At 41.3% G+C, this 21815-nt stretch overlaps 2 protein-coding genes across 4 annotated transcripts; both read left to right on the top strand.

Annotated features, from left to right (window-relative positions):
• Positions 1-201: 201 nt before the first annotated feature.
• Positions 202-5590, top strand: hsp90aa1.2 (heat shock protein 90, alpha (cytosolic), class A member 1, tandem duplicate 2). The gene is made up of 11 exons (XM_077586812.1): positions 202-370; positions 1594-1734; positions 2532-2898; positions 2967-3103; positions 3313-3636; positions 3761-3926; positions 4010-4200; positions 4268-4415; positions 4493-4761; positions 4832-5165; positions 5254-5590. The coding sequence occupies exons 2-11, from the start codon at positions 1594-1596 to the stop codon at positions 5361-5363; spliced, it is 2187 nt and encodes a 728-aa protein (XP_077442938.1). The 5' UTR covers positions 202-370; the 3' UTR covers positions 5364-5590.
• Positions 5591-8730: 3140 nt separating this feature from the next.
• On the top strand, positions 8731-21374 carry ppp2r5cb (protein phosphatase 2, regulatory subunit B', gamma b). Of its 3 annotated transcripts, none has more exons than XM_077587496.1 (16): positions 8731-8870; positions 9311-9373; positions 11345-11507; positions 16511-16710; positions 17184-17294; positions 17373-17465; positions 17541-17671; positions 17743-17802; positions 17908-18016; positions 18107-18160; positions 18632-18802; positions 18877-19004; positions 19095-19196; positions 19343-19415; positions 19527-19643; positions 19790-21374. In XM_077587496.1, exons 1-16 carry the CDS (start codon positions 8844-8846, stop codon positions 19922-19924), a joined length of 1737 nt encoding a protein of 578 aa, XP_077443622.1. In that variant the 5' UTR covers positions 8731-8843; the 3' UTR covers positions 19925-21374. The 3 variants fall into 3 exon arrangements, with proteins under 3 accessions (XP_077443622.1, XP_077443621.1, XP_077443623.1); XM_077587495.1 differs by having other exon boundaries at positions 11342-11507; XM_077587497.1 differs by lacking the exons at positions 8731-8870; positions 9311-9373; positions 11345-11507 and adding an exon at positions 14408-14595.
• The last annotated feature ends 441 nt before the right edge of the window (positions 21375-21815 follow it).

Raw genomic sequence — 21815 nt, 5'->3', positions numbered from 1 at the left:
TCTTCAAAGTAATTACGACATCACAAAGTTGCTACACTTATAAACGTTTGATTTTTTTTCTTCTATCTTCTGGAATCTTCATGAACGCCGCACGGGTAATACATTCCACCCAATTGGTCATTACCACTTGTTAGTCCCGCCCTATTTTTCTGAGTGACAGGCAATTAGAGCCAATTGACGTTCGTAGTTTTACCGGCTGTAATGAGGAAGATTCCAGAGAGTTCCAGAAGCTCTGAAAGGGAGCTCAGGTCGACGTTTCCGGAACAGTCTTTGAGAAAGGCTATATTAAAAAAGACCAACTTCCCGGTTCTATCACACGTTTTCCTGCACGTTCACATAGGAGCTGACTCTCCCCAGAACTAGGATCAAGGTAAGGAAGTGACAATTTCATATTCTGTTGCTAAATCATTATTATCGCCAGTTTAGCTCTATAATGTGTAGTATAACAGATGTCAATGGTTTTAAATATGAAGTGAGGGAATGCTATTAATACACACCGATCGCAATAAATAACAAAAACATGCTTTTAGAACACGTGAATTCCTTTAAAGGTCGCCCCGCTTTTAGCAAAGTTGTAATATTTTAAGATCTTAGATTTTTCCATCCACTTTGATTTAGTAGTATTTTTCAACCACATTAATGTTGGTAATGGCATGTTTTGTAGTGAGGGAAAACAAAGACCACATGGCATTAGGTTTGCACTTGTCAAAGTGGGATTAGGTGTAATCGGAGTAAATGAAAATCCCTCACAAATCTTAAAATTTCCACGTGCAAGAGGTGGTTTTAGATACCCTTTTCCATAACGTGACAAATTAATCCTTTGTGAAGGTTTTTTCCCCCTCTAGGAAGTATCATCGTACCTTCTAGAAACATGTAGTTCTCCGATAAATTCGCTAGGTGGAGTCACCAAATGCTTAAGATGCTGTGATATTTTTGACAGGGCGACCTCGCGTTACGACATTTTTAGTTTATTTACAGCATCACGTGGGACAACAAAGGCACGCCTAGTTACTACTAAGGTGGGTCATATCCATTCAAAAGCCAAATATGATCATTTTTGCTTTTACTTGGGTTGGCCATATTTCACCTTATACTAGATACATTTTGAATTGCTTTGCCACATCATTAAAATGATTTAACAGAATTAATATACATAATTTTAATTCGTCCTTCAACAGACGAAGTGAGAAATAATTGTCATTTAGATGAATGGCATTTTTCTCAAACTGTTATTGACACAATCAGATGTCAAACTAAGTTGTACAAGTGGGCCAAGGCAAAGTAGTTTGCATCTGTGATCACATACTTCTGATCAAAAGTTAATGTGGTTAAGGAAAGCTTTTGTAACATTACCACTTTGAAGTTGCAATGGCTGTTGGATTTTAGCTTCAAGGCCCAAACATGGATTAAAGGAAAGGACAGGACAGGACAGAACAGTCTGTCTTACCAACTGCTACTGGTTGGGTTATAAAATACATCACTTACATTAAGGTGACATTTAAAGAATATTTTCGGCTCCAACTCCGGATAAATTACAGAAAATTGATAGAATGATTTATTTTTTTTAATGAGTATTTGTCTGTTGTGCCACAGATGCCTGAAGATCATCCAATGGAGGAGACCGAGACCTTTGCATTCCAAGCTGAGATTGCTCAGTTAATGTCCTTGATCATCAACACTTTCTATTCCAACAAAGAAATCTTCCTCAGGGAACTCATCTCCAACTCCTCTGATGTAAGTTACTTGAGAATAGCCATGTACCAGAATTCCAACCACTATGCTGTCAGGTTTAGTGCAGGAAATTAGTTAAATATTACTCAGAAAAAAACTACAATCAATAGTGTTTATGCCTATGACGCAGTAACAAAATATTTTAAAAGCTTTTCCACTAGATGGCAGAAGAAGGCCCCTATACCTATACAGTACTGTACATATTCTCTCCATTTTATTAAATGATTTTTTCAGTACAAACCAATGCGTGTTACTTACACAAGCCTTAAACATACAAATGCACTTATATAAACCTTCAATATACTTATATAGGCCTTAAACATAAATTATAATACAAAATATAGCACTGAATCAACAAATTCAACTTATGAACAATCGCTCGGAACCTAACTCGTTCGTAAGTAGGGGAGTGTCTGTATACTTCATTACCCAGAAAGCCCTCTTTTTGCATGTGCGTTGTGCGTTTCCTGGTCCTAGGAGGAACTTGTCTGAATTAATCGTTCCGTGCTCGTAAATATTGTTATACATGAAAGATATGCAAAAAAGACCTGGCTTGGTCGCATCACGAAATTTTGACCGCATAACGGGCGAATTATTCGATGGAAATTTCCCCCGTAAGACGAGCATTTTGTATGACGAGGTACCACTGTACTGATTTCACAATAAGGCAGTTACTGATAAATTAAGACATGGTCATACCATGATCCCCCCCCACACACAAAAATCCTTGTTGCAAATTTGAATGATGACATTCAGCATCTTATTCTATTTAAAAATAATATTCTGTTTTCTGTCTCAAGGCTTTGGACAAAATTCGTTATGAGAGCCTGACCGACCCATCCCAGTTGGACACGGGCAAAGATCTGAAAATTGAAATCATTCCCAACAAAGATGAACGCACCCTCACACTGATTGACACTGGTATTGGGATGACCAAGGCAGACCTGATCAATAATCTGGGCACCATCGCCAAATCGGGCACCAAGGCATTCATGGAGGCCCTTCAAGCCGGAGCCGACATCTCCATGATTGGTCAGTTTGGCGTGGGCTTCTACTCGGCCTACCTCGTGGCTGACAAGGTGACGGTCATCACCAAGCACAACGACGACGAGCAGTATGTGTGGGAGTCGTCGGCCGGAGGCTCTTTTACTGTGATGACAGATAAGAGTAAGTTCATATTCAATTCAGTTAATTCCTTGATGATTTGCATTACTCACTCGCTTCTTGCCCTGCAGTTAATGAACCGATTGGTCGAGGAACCAGGGTTATTCTTCACCTGAAGGAAGACCAAATGGAGTATGTGGAAGAGCGGAGAGTCAAAGAAATTGTGAAGAAGCACTCTCAGTTCATCGGCTACCCAATCACACTTCATGTAAGTACAATTATTATTATTATTTTTGCTTTATGAGCCTGGGTGTCCAATCTAAACATTAAGGGTGAGCAGACCTTTATTCCACAAATATGATTAGACTGATTTCTTAATTTTAATATGTAAAGATAGAAAGGTTTTATTAAATGTAACGGAAGAAAAAAACTAGTTTTAAATAACTTATTCATAATGACCAATATGTTTTTGTGCAGGTTGAGAAGGAACGTGATAAGGAAGTGAGTGATGATGAGGCAGAGGAGGAGGAGGCTGAGGACAAAGAGAAAGAGAAAGAAAAAGACAAGGAAGAGTCTGATGGTGACAAGCCAGAGATGGAAGACATAGGCGAGGATGACGATGAGGAAGAAAAGTCTTCGGATAAGAAAAAGAAAAAGATCAAGGAGAAGTACATTGACCAGGAGGAACTGAACAAGACCAAGCCTCTGTGGACGCGCAATGCTGACGATATCACTAATGAGGAGTACGGCGAGTTCTATAAGAGCCTCACGAATGACTGGGAGGAGCACCTGGCCGTCAAGGTTGGTTGGAGATGACAGAATATTTCATTATATTGTGTACATCTTAAAACAAGAATGCTTTTTTCTGACTGAATCAATTGCGCCACCCAAATAACAAATTATGTAATGCTTCTGATTTCATCAGCACTTCTCAGTGGAAGGCCAGCTGGAGTTCCGTGCCCTGATGTTTGTGCCTCGCCGCGCTCCATTTGATCTCTTTGAGAACAAGAAGAAGAAAAACAACATCAAGTTATACGTGCGAAGGGTCTTCATCATGGACAACTGTGATGACCTCATTCCAGAGTACCTCAGTAAGTAATGACTCCTCACTGTATATTTTTTTTGCTTCAAAAATCAATTGCTTACAATCCAATTTTTTCTTCTTTCCCCCCAGACTTTATGAAGGGTGTGGTGGACTCTGAAGATCTTCCCCTGAACATTTCTAGGGAGACGCTGCAGCAAAGCAAGATCCTCAAGGTCATCCGCAAGAACCTAGTCAAGAAGTGCCTGGAACTCTTTACTGAGCTTGCAGAAGACCAGGAGAACTACAAAAAATGCTATGATCAGTTCTCTAAGAACATTAAGGTTGGTTAGTCGCAAACTTAGCCTCCATTTTAAGGAGTCTTAATTTTTTTTTACATGCACATTTTAGCTTGGCATCCACGAGGATTCCCAGAACAGGAAGAAACTTTCCGAGCTACTGCGCTACTACACCTCTGTTTCTGGAGAGGAACTTGTTTCACTGAAGGATTATGTGACGCGCATGAAAGACAACCAGAAACACATCTATTACATCACAGGTAACTTAGCGACTCATTTTTCTGGCTCAACAATCAGTTGGAGGGGAAAAAAAATAGAACAAGAATGTCTGTTTCAGGTGAGACCAAAGACCAGGTTGCCAACTCTGCCTTTGTGGAGCGTCTTCGCAAAGCTGGCTTGGAGGTCATCTATATGATCGAGCCTATCGATGAGTACTGCGTCCAGCAGCTGAAGGATTTTGAGGGCAAGAACCTGGTGTCCGTCACCAAGGAAGGCCTTGAGCTGCCTGAGGATGAAGATGAGAAGAAGAAGCAGGAGGAGAAGAAGGCTCAGTTTGAAAATCTGTGCAAGATAATGAAAGACATCTTGGAGAAAAAAGTGGAGAAGGTTTGTACCATTGTGGATCCCATCAAATTGATGTACACCATAGACCTATCTAATAGGATCTTCCCTACAGGTCACAGTTTCGAACCGCCTAGTGTCCTCTCCCTGCTGCATTGTGACCAGCACCTATGGCTGGACAGCTAACATGGAGAGAATCATGAAGGCCCAGGCGCTTAGGGACAACTCCACCATGGGTTACATGGCGGCCAAGAAGCACTTGGAGATAAACTGTGAGCACAACATCATGGAAACTCTGCGGCAGAAAGCAGAGGCGGACAAGAATGACAAGTCCGTGAAGGATCTGGTCATTCTGCTGTTCGAGACCGCGCTGCTGTCCTCTGGTTTCTCACTGGATGACCCGCAGACTCATTCCAACCGCATCTACAGGATGATCAAGCTTGGTCTTGGTGAGTGTTTCATTAGACCGTTTACCCGGTAGCCATTTTCCGAGCCGCTGTTTTGAGACACTGAAAATTCCTTGTGCTCTTTCACCAGGCATCGACGAAGATGATCCCACTCCGGACGAGGTGACCGACCAAGTTGAGGAGATGCCGCCGCTGGAAGGCGAAGATGATGACGCATCCAGAATGGAGGAAGTAGACTAAACTTAGTCCTTATCCTTCCAAATGTCTTACTACATTTTCAAGTGTTACTATTTAAGTCCTGCTAACATCTGTTTTGAAATTCCATCCTCTTTGCAGTTTCGATTGTTCAAAACATGTCACTTTTTGTATTTTTTTTTAATTTTATTGATTAAGTATTCTACATGTTTACGACTTGACCGGTCAAAAAGGAAATACTGTAAAATGAAATAAAGAAATCTTGAACACTGTATTTGTGCTGGCATGAAATGCTTTAGAACAGGGGTCTCGAACTCAATTTACCTGGGGGCCGCTAGAGGCCGAGTCTGGGTGAGACTGGGCCGCATCAGGATTTCCACAAGAAAAGCACTGATAAAACTTTCCAACGTTATCAAATATCTTTATTTTTTAACAAAAAATAATGAATTAAATAAATTAACTTAAAGATGAATAAAAAATAAATCAATCAGTAATATAAAACCAAATAATACTAATGAGCATACAGTAGATATACACTGGCTGGCTAAGTAGAGAAAATGAATTATTTTTATTCAGTTTCAAATGTCTGTATTAACAGCTCTTTAACCTTTAACTTTCTGAACTTGAATGGAACATTGAACATGAAATATTCTGAACACGGCTTCTTTTGCCTACTCCTTGCTGCTAGAGACCTGGCAGCGCTTCTTCTCACATAGTCACATTTGGCTTAAGGGCGGAAGCAGTGGAGACCCTCAGTAGAGATGCTCATCAGTAAGATGAGCATCTCTACTGAGATGCTCATCTTACTGATGAAGATGCTCATCAGTAAGTCTGGACCTATACTTGGACTTATTGAAGTTCAAGGTGGAGAAGAGCTTCTCACACAAGTATGTGCTCCCAAAAAGGCACATGGTCCGCTTGAACCTTCGGGAAAGTTCAGGGAAGCTGGGGGTCAACTCTCTCAAAAATTGCCCAAGCTTGTCTGCTTCTCCACTCACCTCCCTGAACTTGGCTTTGAGTGCAGAGTTGCACTGCAGGTCAATGAGCTCCATTTGAAGCTCAGGAGGGGCATCTTGCACATCAAAGGAGAAGGGGTCCGCAAAAATTTGAAATGTGGCTTTGTGTGTCTTGAAGTCTGCAAATCTGTGATCAAATTCCTCCTGTAGCTTCGAAATGGCCTCAACATACTTCTCACCACTGAATGGTGTGCCTGCATCCACGAGAGCCTTGCATGCTGGGAAATGGCAAAGGTTTGTCTGAGAGAGCTGGGCTTTCCATAACACAAGTTTAGTGCAGAATGCTCTCACGTTGTCATAGGCAGCACTGACAAGTTGCCCCTGGCCTTGTAGCTTCTTGTTCAGTACATTAAGCTCATGTGCGATATCAACAAGAAAAGCCAAGTCCATGAGCCATTTGGGATCACTTAGCACAGGATCAATCAACTCACAAACGGCGTAGCTAGCTTTGACTGCTGCATTACTGTCTTTGGTAGCCTTCTTGAAGAGATCCTGTTGCCTCAGAAGACGTGTTTTAAGACTGGCAACCTGGTTGGCTCTCTCATCTCCCTGGTATTTTTCGTACTCCTCAGCATGTCTCATAGTACAATTACGTTTCAAATTGTATTCCTTGTGCACCGCAACTTTTTCAGTGTAAATGAGACACGTCGGGGTGCCCCTGTGTTCAACAAAGAAATATTGCACTCCCCACTTTTCTTGAAACTGTCTGTGCTCATCACCGACCTTTCTCTTCACGGCAGGCTTTGAAAGAGACATCTCTGGGGCTCTGTAATATGTTTTTCCACTTGGAATGAGTCTCGGGTTGATCTTTCACATTCAGTCGCGCGGGTTTGTGGCGCATGTGCACTTTCGCTCTCCGTTTCAATCGCGGAGATGGCTACAGACACTGACACAGGCTGGATCACGGATCATAGCGCCTCATTCAGTTCTATGCTGAGAGCAGCGGAGGAGTGTGCGCGCCGAGCGGAGTGATCGGCCTCACGGCTTCTCCTCCGCCCAGCTGATTGGAGGAATGAATGAGTGAGTGAGCGAGGCACTGGACAGCCCGGCCGATGTCCCGCCCTCCAGAGCCGTATACCTCACCGTGATTGGTTCATTCAGCTCCGAACCAAAGTTCCCTCTAATTTTTTGTTGGTCTGAGCAGAAAGACAACCTCCCTGAGCGCACTGAGTACCAGTGTGAGCGACATCATCGGTACTCGGATGATTCGCTTAAAGACGTTTCGCCGACGGACGTTTGACAGACGGGCAGGTCGCCGAATGGACGTTCCACCGAACGTTCATTCGGCCGAACGGAGGTTTCGCCGAAACGGGATTCGAACGCTCGCCCCGCCGGATCGTGTGTGTACAAGTTTTTCAACCTCGGCCCGCGGGCCATATACGGCCCCTTAGGATTTTTAATCCGGCCCGCCGCCGGTGTTTTCCAAATTATAGTAAAAATCAATGTTCGTCTACCATCAATGGCAGTCCGGGAATAAGCACTCTTGGGCAGGCAGATGTAGCAGAACCGAGCCGTAAAATGACAGCAATCGGGTCAAATCCATCCTAAAACAGCATTTAATGATTAAATACAAATACTGGATGATATCGCAATGGAGGCAAAAAAACGTCTATAGACGTCCATTCGCCAAACGGCTCAAAATGCTCTCAAATTCGGTCAAATCCAGCTGAAAACAGCGTTTAATGATTAAATACAAATACTAGTATTTGTATTTAATCATTAAACTAACAAATACTAGTACGACCTGTCCGTCTGTCAAACGTCCGTCGGCGAAACGTCTTTAGGCGAATCATCCGGTCACGACATCATCATTGCTCGCTATCGGCACACCAGTATCACACCTGCCACAAGCAGGTGCATGTCAATGTTCCCTCTAATTTTTCATGTAAAACATGCTGTAAAACAAGAAAAACACGAGTGGACAGAGCTACTGCCACTGGCTGCCACTGAAACGGCGCCATCATGGGGAAAGGGGTAAAAAAAAAAAAAAAAAAAAAAAAAAAAAAAAAAAAAAAAAAAAAAAAAAAAAAAAAAAAAAAAAAATTCGATATTTCATATTAAGACGGGGGCCGCAAATTATCGTCCCGCGGGCCGCAGTTGGCCCGCGGGCCGCAAGTTTGAGACCCCTGCTTTAGAAGCCATTGAGAATACTCCATTAAGTTGAATAAAATACCAATTTTCCCAATAATAGTCAACTTCTAATGTTAAAACGACCATTCCCTTATACGTGGTGTTCAAAACGCTCTATTTTGGTGAGAAATAGGTCACATATTGGCATGTAATGTAAAATCTCGTCAACAGCTCTCGCGAGACTTCCCTGCGGGGGCGTTTCCACTCATGCTAAGGACGTCATTGAATGCGTGCGTGGGTCAGCTGACCACCGAGACCCAATCATTGGTTGAAGTCAGGATGAACTGCTTCAGTGTGCGTCTGGCAGTAAGCAGAGAGTTGCTGTGCTTTCGCCAGTAAAGCAAAACGAGAGGCGTGGAAGGGCGGCGACGTTTTTAAAATGCCGAATAAAACGAAAAAAGACAAGGTGAGTTGCGAGAGCCACTTTAGTTTAAAAAAAAAAAATTCTATTTTACTACTTAAACTAGTGGACCCACACGGAATGGGATGGTAAAATTTTAGCAGATGATATTCTCAAGCCACTACTGCACCACCCCTCATCATTGCATAGTCCACTAGCTATCGGCTATCCGCAATCCTGCAAATAACAGTATATTAAACCGTCCCGTTAACTGATACGCCCGCATCCACGCGTGAAATAGCACCGTTTTAAGCCATTCGTGCACGCCCCATATCCTCGTGAAAATCCGTTTCTTTACCGACGTAGAAACGTGGAATGTTTTGTCAATATGCCGAAGTACCGTTAGCTAGCTTGTCAAACAGGCGTGGTGGCTTGATTGTATGTGGGGGGGTGTTTCTTGTTTGTTTTTGTTTTTTTAACGGTGAGATTGTTTTGATTCCTTTCAGGATTTGTCTAAATCTGGAAAAGTGGGCAAGACTGGAGGAGCACAGGAGAATTCACAACATGAGGTAGTTAGCTCTCTAAGTTGCTATGGATATGAAATTTAAAAGATTAATTGATCCCCATGGGGCCAGCATCATCAGACACATATTTTAAAGATGCTTCCAATGATTAGTAGTACCATGCCCATTATTTAACTAAAAAGTTAAACAATACTGTCATAATTCCCCAATGGACTTCAAAATATTCTGGATTTTGGAGAACATTTGAGGATTTTATTGGTCATAACTTTGCTCTTATGTCTTGCACATGAATTTTCACCCCTTCAAAGTTGAAGGATTGCTTGCCCCAAATGTTTCATGGTTAAAGTCAGAGCTACAAAAAGTAATTTAGTGTTCTAATATGACATTTTTGGGAAAATAATGCACACAAAGTTGTGTACACTGCATGTGCTGTGCAGATTGTATTGAGATATGACTTGCTGTCATGAATGTCAAAGCATGGAAGGTAGGTGAAAGGCCTATGGGTCTCTGACATTGGTTTATCTGCTAAAGCTTGACTAGTTTACCTGTACAGAAACCTCAGATAAAAGATAATCCAATAGGAAGAAAGGACGGACAAATTGATAGGTCACAAGTCTATATTTGTTTTTATTTAGCCTTATTTCTTCACAATCTCCCCTTCACCAATTGCTCCATTATGTTGCTCTTCGCCTTTTCATTTCAAACCCAATTTACAAAATGATATTATCAAATGATAGTCTTTGGCGTCGTCTTTATTCTACACCATGTGCTCAACCTTAAAGAAGTTAAATCAAGTTCTGAACACCAACCAATTCAGGGTGTCTACTGCCTACAGTTAGTTTGGATAGATTCCAACACCCCCGCAGACAACTTTGTTAGCACACGTGGCCTGAAAGATTAATTATTTAATGTTCTGAACCTATAAACTAAACTAAGTTGCAGTCTCTTTTTTTATTCTGACAAAAGAGTCTATCCAGTGTATACACAGTACTACATTGAAACACTGCTGATCCGTGACTGAATATTCTCAAGCTCAGCTACTTGAAGATTTTTCTGTCAAACATAAACTATTCATTGAAAAAAACCCATTTCATGTCTAACTTCACATATTTCCACTCTGGCCCTGCTTCTTTTCAGGCATCGTGTTTACGTTAGTGGACGAATAGCTCGCCTTAAGCATAGTCTAATAGACAACTTGACAAAAACACTACTAGCTGATATAAAAAAATGTGGGACTTGACTTGAACCTGATTTTACTGAACTGAGCTGAAGACACATCTGTGCTATAATATTTCTGTTTGCAGTGCAATAATTGGTGGCCTAATAATAATAATGTAGAATTACAAAGAACTTCACTTTCATTGATCTCGTGACAGAGCAGCTTCGCAGAACATACTGCGCTTGTGGCCTACCCGTCCTGTGAACGTTGCACAGTGTAGCCAATGATGTGAGCATGATCTTAAGCGAATATGATGGATCCCCCCCAAACCCCCGTGACTGTGTGACTGACACACTTTCACAGCCGCGTGCTGCCGATGTCAGCGCTGTATAGCACTAAGGGGGGTGGGGTTGGTTTGAGATGGGGGTTTGCCCCAGTGAGAAGTTGCCAGATTTTGAGGGTAAGTCAGATCTAGAATATTAGAACCTTGTTTTTTTCCCTCCATCATTTCAAACTTTTAAAATGGATCATTTTTTTTAAACAAAGCAAGCATTTCTCTGTCATGTGTATAAATTATGGCACATCAGTGTTACATCTTTGGAATTCCAACTGAAGAAATCCTTGACCTCCTTGATAACGTAAACCTACATGCCATATGTGACGGTTTGTTTTTTTGCCAAACCTAGTCACCAGACTCAATGATACTTTTGCTGAATTACACTAAATAAGAGAATTTGTCAACCCATCCAACCCTCCTCTTGCCTCAACCTTTTTTTTCACCTGGAATTGTTGTGTTCAATGCTTCTTTATATGTGCCAATATGTTAAATAGCAGTTTTGCACGTATCATTTCAGCAGGGCTCCAACAGGAAGACCAGCAATAGCATCCCGCCGACTACCCAGCTGCTCAAGGGCAAGCAGCCGGGATCGCAGACACCCGTTAAAAAGGACAAGCGGCAGAGTTCCTCTCGCTTCAGCTTGAGCAACAACCGGGAGCTACAGAAGTTGCCTGCCTTCAAAGGTAATTTATTTTAATGTTTGGACCTAATACCAAAGCTCAAATTTAAAGCTATAAATCACCCGAACACTTTACATAACCCAGGATTTTCCTTAAATTCTGATTTAATCTCCGCCACTGTCTGTTTGCTTCCTCCATGTATATTTCAATTCCGAGCACAAAAGATGTTTGAATCCCTTGAATCTCGTTAGACAGATGTACGGGCTTTCACTCCAACACCCGCGTCATCCTCATTTTCATATTGAACTGATGACACACGGAAACAAACACCGGGGTTAGGGGGATGGGGTGGAATGTACAAGGCATTGACTTGGCGCTGGATTTATTCCAACCGTCTATATTTAGTGGTAATCCAGATAAAGCTTTAATTCCAGGACCTCGTTGCGCAATGTTAGCCGGTGAGCAGATAAGCAATGCTTTCAGACGTGACGTTCTCCTTTCATTTGACATCCTGGATAAAAAAAAGAAAACAAGCAGGACCCTGTGGTGTATGCACCGAAATGTTGCCAAACGGGGCCGTGTATCTGTGTATGCATTGGTCGATATTTGCGGGAGTCTTCAAACTATAGGCTTTTTCTCTTTGTAAATACGCTTTATATTACTTAAATAAAATTAAAATGCAAGTGTGTGGATGAGAAATTTTTGTGGTGAAGACAGTTTTTGCTTCACATGGTCAGCCACAGTAAAATGAATGACTTTTTTATTTTTTATTTTTTAAAGAGGTAAGTCTTTGAAGTGCATGGTTCTTTTAATTTGATGATACAGTGATTAATTGGGCATGGCTTCCCAACCATCTTCAAAAATAGTAGTTTTCTATATACAGTAGGCCCACTGTGATTAGGATTATTTTGACATACCATGTCCCACATAAAAAAAAACATCCAGCGTTCATAAAAAAATATTTAAAAAAAACTCCTTTGACACATGGTAGTATCGGTACTGTCTATTTTACATTTTAAATCCATTTGCTCAGTGCATGTTTTGTTTAATTGGTGTCCAATAGAGGGGAGGAAATTGACAGCGCTGAAAGCAATGCAGAAAAGCAGCATATAAACCTTAAAAAGCTGTTTAGCAAGCTGATAGTAGGTACAGCACTGCTTGGAATGAGTCAACAACTTTATGAAATGTACTGCAATAAATGAGAGAGAGCAGTAGAGAGTGAAAGAGAGTGTCATGCCATTTAATCAGATATAATGCAAAAGTGGAGATGTAAGAAGCACTTAAAGGCAGTTTTTTTCCCTCTGACCTTCCCTCTCAGGACAATGCTTCTAATATATACTTGTAACCACTGCTGTTGCCTGGCAACATGTCAAGAACCAACATTTAATGTTATGGTAAGATGTTGGGTTAGGGTTAGCATTTTTCAGGACAAGATTAATTTTAAAAAAAAGGTTTGCAGGTATCAAATGGTCCACGAACCGGTACTTGTTGGATGTTCGATCTTAACTGGGAACCTAATTTGTAATAAACAAGTTATTTTAGGATGAACTTGTCTGATTTTGATACACATGGAATAAATAGGACTTGCCACAAACATGCATGGGAAGTTTTTTCCCCCTGAAAAGACACTGAAAGGAGCAAAATAACAGTGGGCTTCTGTTTTTAGAGCTCTTGCTCTCAGCATGTCAGTGGGTGTCTTTCTGAAAATAGACTCTTGTCGCCTTAAGCGCTTGCAACAAAGGGCCATGACACTGGTGTAGAGGGTGGGGGGTAAGATCAGCAGACCCTTAAAAAAAATTGTAACTCTCAGCTGAGTTATTCCGCCGACAGTAAATCGAGAGAAGCTGTGCCGTGCCCTCACGTTGTTTGGGTCCAAAGTGGTCCCATGACACCATAACATGAGAAAGAGACCTTTTTTGTGACACAGTTTTGTTGCCTTTAGTTTGAAAGAGAAGTGTTATCGAAAATCTTGTGTCAAAAGTTGTCTTAGGTCTTGGGGCCATTGTGCAAATTTACAGGCCTTGCATAACTCTTGTAAATATTTAACTAAACTCTCCAAAATAAAGAGGAAAACAATATTAGTAATGAGTAGTTTTGTGAGGAAACATTAATGGTAGAAAAAAAAGCAGGGACTCCTTTTTGGGATAAGTGGTTGCAAACAGTCAGTGATGAATACAGACATGAAAAACAGGAAATGAAAATTATGAAAATAAACAAAAATAAAATCTAATCAAACTAACTACTGTAGTATTCTGTTTTTTTCTATCATGAAGTTCAGGCTTTTGGGTTAGGTTGCCTTCTTTGCTGCTTGGCTTGCATATACTCGCATCCTGTGTGGCTGGCGTAGGTGTTTCCTGCCTTCCTGTTTCTGTCACATCCACCTGGACTCCTGCTGGGACTAGACAGCCATCTGTCAAGTGTATGCACAGCAGAATACTTGAAATAACAATTGAATGACAAGTGGTGTCACCCAAAAACAAGCAGTATTCTTACTGCTATCATTTATAGTGTCCCTTTTGTTCTAATAGCAGTAATGTATTTCCAGGTTGTGCCATGTAGCCTTTATTCTATTAATATATATTAACTTGACACTTGCCACAACTGCAAAATAGGTTTTTTTTCTTAGTTTTTTTATTTGTTTTATTTGTGTGGTTATTGTATTATGTGTCAAGTCAGTGTAACTTGACCACTCAGGTAGACTGTATATTTAGCGGTACATTCCAGCCACTGTAATTCTATTTTCCATTCAAAAACTTTTAGTCACTCATCTTCCAAATCAGTGCATTAGCCCCACCACTTCCCACTTTGCTTTCTCAGCTGAGCCCTCCCTTTATGTTTACATATGTATTTCTACAGCCAGCCCACATGAGTTCTGCTGCCCAATCGGGGAATCCACATGCATGGGTGGAGGGTGATGGTGACATCACGGGTCTAGCCACTACCCTCCAGCAGCGGGGCGCTTCATTCTACTTCAAGCGTCTGGGATAAAATGGAGACTAGCTCTTAGCCTCGGTAGGACCGAACTACCCGGCTTTTTGCTCTGCTGCCGCACCTCTCATGTCAGTATGCGCTAAAGCGGTCGGAGGGATGATTTTGGACGTGCCTGACTCCAATGGGCCACACCAGCCCGTGGTCCTCTTGCATTTTAGAGGTGAGAGCAGGAAATGCACCAAACTTGCATTTGTGTGTGCTCATGTTGCAACTTGTGTGGTTGCCAGGTGACTTTATTGGAAATTAGTGCAAGTTTTTTACGGAGTCTGATGGCATAGCTTGAAATAGGAGGATGACTTGTTTAAATGGGATGTTTCACTCCCATCCCCCATCAGGACCCTTGATGTCAGAGGAAGTGAGGTCAAAGCTTGTCATCATTTTTTTTCTTTCTTTTTTTAACCTACCGGTCTCAACCTTTCTTGTTGAATTCTAAAAAAATGTCTGGAGAGCTTTACTTGTGACCGAATTACAACTTTTTTTCTGTATGCTCAGATAAAGAAATATTACTCGCTCCTTATGTCCAAAGGTTACAGGTGCACTAGGGCATTCATCTTAAATTTCAAGCTTGCAGAAACCCTAGTGGTGTTGTGCAATAGGAGCTGACCATCCTCTTTGCACCTGCTTTGATGAAATGTCACCTACTCAGAAAAGACAGAACTTTTTTTAATCACTGTTTTGGGGAGTTTGGACTGTGCTAGTAATTCTGATATATGATGGGTTCTAAAAACTCAAATCAACTGTACATACACTTGCAAGTGCAAAAATAATAACTGGCCAACAATTGTGTTTAATGGACCCTTGTACCGCACTCTTTTTGATGGTTATTTGTGGGGGGAAAATCGTAAATTTCCTTGGTTGCAGTAGCAAGACAGACACAGAAGACATTGTAGACCTAGTTAAAAAAAACTCGTACTAGTAGAGTTATATTACCCAAGCGCAACTCTTGCAAAAACTGAGAACTCTTATCTTAATCTGGGGACCCACAGGGTTCTAGAATTTTTCACTTTGCTCTGAAGGCTTTGAATAAAAAAAAAAGAACTGCCAGGCACAGAACAAACAATAGAGCCACAACCTGCAAAGCTACATACAGGAAGGACAACTTGCAGACACATTTAACATGCTCGCCTGCTCGTTTTGGTGAATTATGACATCCTAAAACCTTACATGACAGGATGTGCCTTGTGTGCTCTAGTTTATGACTAATGGTGGACTAATACAGTCTATAGACGAGTCAGCCAGATTTCCCTTTTTTTTCTAGACAGTGTTGTATTAGGTCAGTCGATTATGCTAGTAACCTGTATTCTGCCTCATTCAGATTGAACATGATTCATCTCTGATTAACTGAGTTGAACCCCCTTTGGTGCATAGCCTTGCCTTTCAGCCGTTGGTTATTGTGGTGATGTCTGTATGCTATTTGTTAATGTGGCAGGCTGACCTGACTCTCAGACTCGGTCGGTTCTGGCCTGTTGGGAGGAGATTGCCGAGCATAAGTGATCAATATGTTTGTATCTACTGTGCCCTTTTGTTAGTCTAGCCACAACATTGCGTGCACACAAGCCAGTGGAGCGTATTACAATTTTTAAATGGCAAGGCCTAGCGGCGCTACAAATAGGTGTGGCTCAGCCACTGCATGATTGATGAGCGATTCAATTATTGATCAGTTAAGTCTTGATGTGCACGACGTGACGTTGAGTGGCAGAGAGGTTGCCGATTAATGAAATTATTGGCATGGTGATGCAACATTTGAAGAGTGGGCAAATCAATAACTTTCTTTTTCAAAAGAAATATTCAATTCCAAAAGTCATGGTGTGTGGATTTTTATTTTACATTGCATACAATCAATGTGCAAAACAGGATTTAGAAAAATATATGTATGATCCAAAGTTATTTGCAAGTATCACAAATTCCTACAATTCATTACCACCTTACTCACACTTGTCCAAGACCAGTTCTTCACTGTTAGTCAAATTTGGTCTCTGGTTTTGTTATGTGGAAATATTGCGTATATACTAGGTAGACTCAAAGATGAGCTCCACTTGTATTTACAACTGCTTTCCTTCCTCACCATGGTGCAGATGTGCCCCCCGCCGAGCAAGAAAAGCTGTTCATCCAGAAGCTTCGGCAGTGCTGCGTCCTTTTTGACTTCGTCTCGGACCCGCTGAGTGACCTGAAATGGAAAGAAGTGAAGCGGGCAGCACTGAGCGAGATGGTGGAATATATAACGCATAACAGGAACGTGATCACCGAGCCCATCTACCCTGAAGTGGTCCACGTGGTAACTAATTATCATTTCCTTATACACTTCAGCTTATGGAAATAGAAAGATACTTGCTAGGTTGCTTGGTGGGCCGATGTTGCCTCATTAAAAATGGGCCCGAATGTGCTTGTGTTTGGCGTCACCAGGATAAGTACCTTTTGAAATAAATCAAAGCACTTCCACAATGCAGAATGATGCAGCTGCGAACTGAGGTGCAGATTTGCCCTCTTTGCTCCTCCTTGTTCTGTGGCTTTGTTTGATCAATATGGCCAATCAGCATGAAAATGTGGCCCTGCCCAACCGAGCCAGCTTTGAAATTGACTGTCATCGTTCAACATCAAAGTGTTGACTGACGCACAGATGGTGGATGCGCTGGTTATTTCTGTGTGGCCATGTGACGTTTTAAGGTCATGGACCAATATTGCAGTTTTGTCTTTATGAGATGGGAAGAGTTTTAAATTCTTAGAGGTTTCCTTTTCCTGTGCCCTCAGTTTTCCGTGAATATGTTCAGGACATTGCCTCCCTCATCCAACCCAACGGGGGCCGAGTTCGACCCCGAGGAAGACGAACCCACACTTGAGGCCGCTTGGCCACATCTTCAGGTACATTTTAGCACTGATTAACACTGACAGGAATCACACACGTCTGGCCAGTGTTTAATTCCATTATTTCTTGAATAGCTCGTCTACGAATTCTTTCTACGCTTCTTGGAGTCGACTGACTTTCAACCAAATATAGCCAAAAAGTACATTGACCAGAAGTTTGTAATGCAGGTAAAAAGCACTCTACTTGTCTTCTAAGCCTTTCTTTTTTCCATATTTTGTTAAAAAGTGTCATTCTTTACTTAGCTGCTAGACTTATTTGACAGCGAAGACCCCAGGGAAAGAGACTTTTTAAAGACTACCCTGCATCGCATCTATGGCAAGTTCCTGGGCCTGCGAGCGTACATTAGGAAACACATCAATAACATATTTTATAGGTGAGTATAAACCTATGCGAGGCTTAATGTTTAATTAGTGGCATTTAAAATAAATGTTGTTTTTTTAACAGTTTCATATATGAGACTGAACATCATAATGGAATTGCTGAACTCCTGGAAATATTGGGCAGGTAAGAATATAATCTTTTTATGCTTTAAAATAAAGTCCTACTTGCAGATTTGTTTTTGTGAGGGGGGAGAAAAAATGTTGATAAATCCTGCTGTGTGTCCTCCAGCATAATCAATGGATTTGCGTTACCCTTGAAAGAAGAACACAAGATATTCCTGTTGAAAGTTCTCCTGCCATTGCACAAAGTTAAATCCTTGAGTGTTTACCACCCGCAGGTACCGTAAGTGTTCATTTCAGAAAGCATTTGCCAGAATCAAGAGTTGTGTGCTAAAGTTGTCTTCCCTGCACGCCTTTTTTTGTTTTAGCTGGCCTACTGTGTGGTACAGTTTTTAGAAAAGGACAGCACACTGACAGAACCGGTAAGTTGTGATTTAATGATTTAATGTTGAACAGATTTCCCACAATGTATTATGTCCTTGCGTTTTCGGTTAAGAAGCGTAAATGTGTTTCCAGGGAAAAACTCCACAATGGTTTTAACCAAAACTCATTAAATGCCTGAAATGGCAATCCTCATTGGAAATTTGTGCAGTGTTCCAAACCTATAATCTAACGATTTACTATGGCTGTAAAATACACACGTGCAAGCCATTTTTACACTCCAATCTCTCGTGAATGGAAAAATAAGCAAATATACACTGTAAATTGTGTCAGAAAATACCGAGGAAATTACCACGAAAAATTATAGTATGTTTCAGGTCTTTCCAGAGAATACGTTTAGCCTAGAATAATGAAAGTTACAATTTTCACCAGAGTAGCACTTTAAATCCCTTTTACAATGACACTCACAAGTTATCCCCTATTAACCTTTCAATTGTCTACTGCATACGTAGACTGTAATGGCTCTGTTGAAATACTGGCCGAAGACCCACAGCCCCAAAGAGGTGATGTTCCTCAATGAGCTGGAGGAGATCCTCGATGTCATCGAGCCCTCAGAGTTCGTCAAAGTTATGGAGCCACTCTTCAGGCAGCTTGCCAAGTGCGTCTCAAGTCCACATTTTCAGGTCAGGCAGTGTTCTGCATGCACACACAGCTAAGCATCGTGCCTTTTGACCATGAGTTACCTCTATGGTGTCAGGTGGCTGAGCGAGCACTCTACTACTGGAACAATGAGTACATCATGAGCCTGATCAGTGACAATGCCGCTAAGATTCTTCCCATAATGTTCCCAGCACTCTATCGCAACTCCAAGACCCACTGGAACAAGTTGGTTTCCTCATCCCGACCAAGTTTAGAAAGAAATAGTCCATTTACGTAATGTTGCAATGTATTTTTTTATGTGTGTGGTGCTTACAGGACGATCCATGGTTTGATATACAATGCGTTGAAGCTTTTCATGGAGATGAACCAAAAGCTGTTTGACGACTGTACGCAGCAATTCAGGGTGGAGAAAAGCAAGTAAGTTACCAGTGTTTCTACCTTAATAAAAATAGGAAACCAAGCATCAATATGACCTCATTGTTGTGGTAAAGTTGAATTCAAACAGCAAGACGTTTGTGTGTTACGTCTGTTATTACAGTAATTGCATTTGTGTTGGTCCACAGAGAAAAGGCCAAATGGAAGGAGCGAGAAGAATCCTGGATCAAGATTGAGAATCTCGCCAAGTCTAACCCCCAGGTGGTCAACAATATCATGCCGGTCCACTGATTGCTCTGTATAAGACCACTTTGAAAAAGACTAAAAATATGATTGTCATTAATGAGAGAATCATTCCTGTATACCCCATAGTTTCTGACCTATACTGAGCCCATGGGCCCTCTTGGGCAGACGGACATGGAGACCGATGGGCCATTACTAGATGACGTTCGCCTGCTAAAGAAAACAGTAACTGAGGAGGCCACACCGGTAAGGCGACATGCATTGTTCGAAACGTATACCTTTCAATCTAAGCACTCTTATTTAAAGTCTTTATAAAAATACACTGATACATTAAATTCTAATTCAAGAGTTCAACTGCAGACATCTTCAATAGCCATCTCCATATTGTTCAGTTGCAGAAAGACCACAGACGAGAGCGGCCGCTGATGCGGAGGAAATCAGAGCTGCCTAAAGACATCTCCACCGTCACAGCTCTGGAATTGCACCGGAGAGCCGAGGAGATGTTGACCACGAACGATGGCCACTAACGGGCCACAACCCCTTACTGTTTCCAGCACAACGACATCCGTTCAATCCCGCACTCCCCGACCGACCCCCTGCACGGAAAAAGCGTGCTGGGTCGTCATCATCACCCGTTAACTACTACCTCCCTAACCCATCCTCTCCTTTCTAGCCCACTTGTTTTTCTAGGGTGTTGTGCTGCCCCCGTGTGGTCATCTCTCTCAGGTGTTCCGTTCTGTACGTCTCTTTCTAGATGTCAGGTGCTTTTACAAAAATCCCTAAAAACAATAAAAACATGGTTGTGTTCCAGTACAACGTAAGACACTCATCAAACTGAGGCAAGTCTTCAACATAGTTTTTGAAGTATTTAAGGGGACGGTTACGCCCACTTCTTTGCCGAGTAATGTTCTTGAAATGAAATCTTATTTTTTAGGAGAGACAAGTTATTAAGCTCCAAATTGCTGAGAGGCGTTGTTACAACATGATGTCACAATCCACTTCATAGTCTTTGCTTCTTCCCGCTCATGACCCCCTTCATGCCCCTTTGCTCATAGACCCCGCAGGTAGGGACGACACTGCTACACACAGGAGGTATGTTTGTTTACGTTATTTGTAGAAAAGCTCAAACGCGCCTTTTTTTTTTTTTTAAACGAGTGCCTTTTTAAGAAAACGGGGACATTTGATCATGTAGAAAAATTAAATTAAGTCCTCCCAAAGCACACGCCTTGCTTAAAAGCTCCCCCTGCCTAACCCCGTCCCGCAAAAGTCAGGGGTCTTGTTGGAGGTGGGGGAGACACTTGAATGAATGAAGCACTTCCTGATTACACTTGAACCTTTAAAACAAACTCTTTTAATAGAATTCTCATGTCTCGCCCATCGTCCTTTTTTACAAGCAACCTCCTCTCTTTTTTTTTTTGGGTATTGCCCCTTAGCTACCCACCCACACCTAGTCGCCCGCCCACCCTACCAGCACCCCTAACCATTGAACTGAATGTGCAAACTGTAAATATGAGCAACCTTCATCAGTATTGTCTGTTTGCGGGATGCTTTCCCTCTGGAAAAGGCTTTAATAAGTACGTACTCCTTTTTTTGGAGGCTCTCCTGGTTCCACATAAGCTTTGTTGTCTTTACAGAATGACTTTTCCCAATTTTAAGTGTCTTTTAAGTTTATGTCTCATACGAAACTTCTTGTACATATGATATACGATTATTTTACGTGACAAATAAATGTTTAGAGTTCATATTTTGTACAAAATGCCCTCTTCACTCACCCACGTGTACAGAAAAAGAAAACAAAGGAAATAGTCAGTAGTGAAAAATTTATATCCCTATAGATTTTTTTTAACTGGTTATTTTTGTCTCCAGGTTGTGTTGAGATCCTCAGTACGTAAGCTTTTCTTTGTGTGCTTTTATCCAAATCTCCAGTCATGTATATCAATTTACAGGAAATAAACAGATGTGAGTTCTATATTTACATCCTAAGAAAAGAAATCTCCTTTTTAATTTGAAAAATTGCGCCCACTTACAAGTAGACGTTTTGGCTATATTTAGTCCTCATGCATGACAGAATTTTTTTCTGACGCTCCCTGACACAAAAGTGTTTTTTGAGCAAAAATATAAATTAAATTATAGGCTTTTTTAGGGCATATTTGAGCCAAAGAACCAACTTTAGCATTCACACTAATAGGATTAGCCTACCTAGTTTTACTTGTCCTTTTATTTTCTTACTAGCTACCTTCTGTTTGTTTGCTTACCTTTTGCATATCTTCCACCTATATATATTTTTCAAATATTTCACTAGGCTACATAGTTGTATGTATGTGTAAAATTTCAAATATGAATTGTTTAAAATCAAACCAGAGATAACCACACTTTGTAGATAGTGGCGATCAGGTTTTGTGTGGTTTATTTTAGTAC

This window comes from Stigmatopora argus, chromosome 19, assembly GCF_051989625.1.
Source record: "Stigmatopora argus isolate UIUO_Sarg chromosome 19, RoL_Sarg_1.0, whole genome shotgun sequence".
Classification (NCBI taxonomy): Eukaryota; Metazoa; Chordata; class Actinopteri; order Syngnathiformes; family Syngnathidae; genus Stigmatopora; species Stigmatopora argus.
This window is presented reverse-complemented; position numbering and strand designations above follow the sequence as displayed.

Excerpts from the sequence above, each read along its gene's own strand:
- hsp90aa1.2 (XM_077586812.1), top strand. The coding sequence starts at position 1,594 with ATGCCTGAAGATCATCCAATGGAGGAGACCGAGACCTTTGCATTCCAA. Across the intron at positions 4,762-4,831 it reads TGGAGAAAAAAGTGGAGAAG|GTCACAGTTTCGAACCGCCT; the intron begins GTTTGTACCATT and ends TCTTCCCTACAG. Across the intron at positions 5,166-5,253 it reads GATGATCAAGCTTGGTCTTG|GCATCGACGAAGATGATCCC; the intron begins GTGAGTGTTTCA and ends CTCTTTCACCAG.
- ppp2r5cb (XM_077587495.1), top strand. The coding sequence starts at position 8,844 with ATGCCGAATAAAACGAAAAAAGACAAG. Across the intron at positions 17,466-17,540 it reads ACCAGAAGTTTGTAATGCAG|CTGCTAGACTTATTTGACAG; the intron begins GTAAAAAGCACT and ends TTCTTTACTTAG. Across the intron at positions 18,803-18,876 it reads TCTCAAGTCCACATTTTCAG|GTGGCTGAGCGAGCACTCTA; the intron begins GTCAGGCAGTGT and ends CTATGGTGTCAG.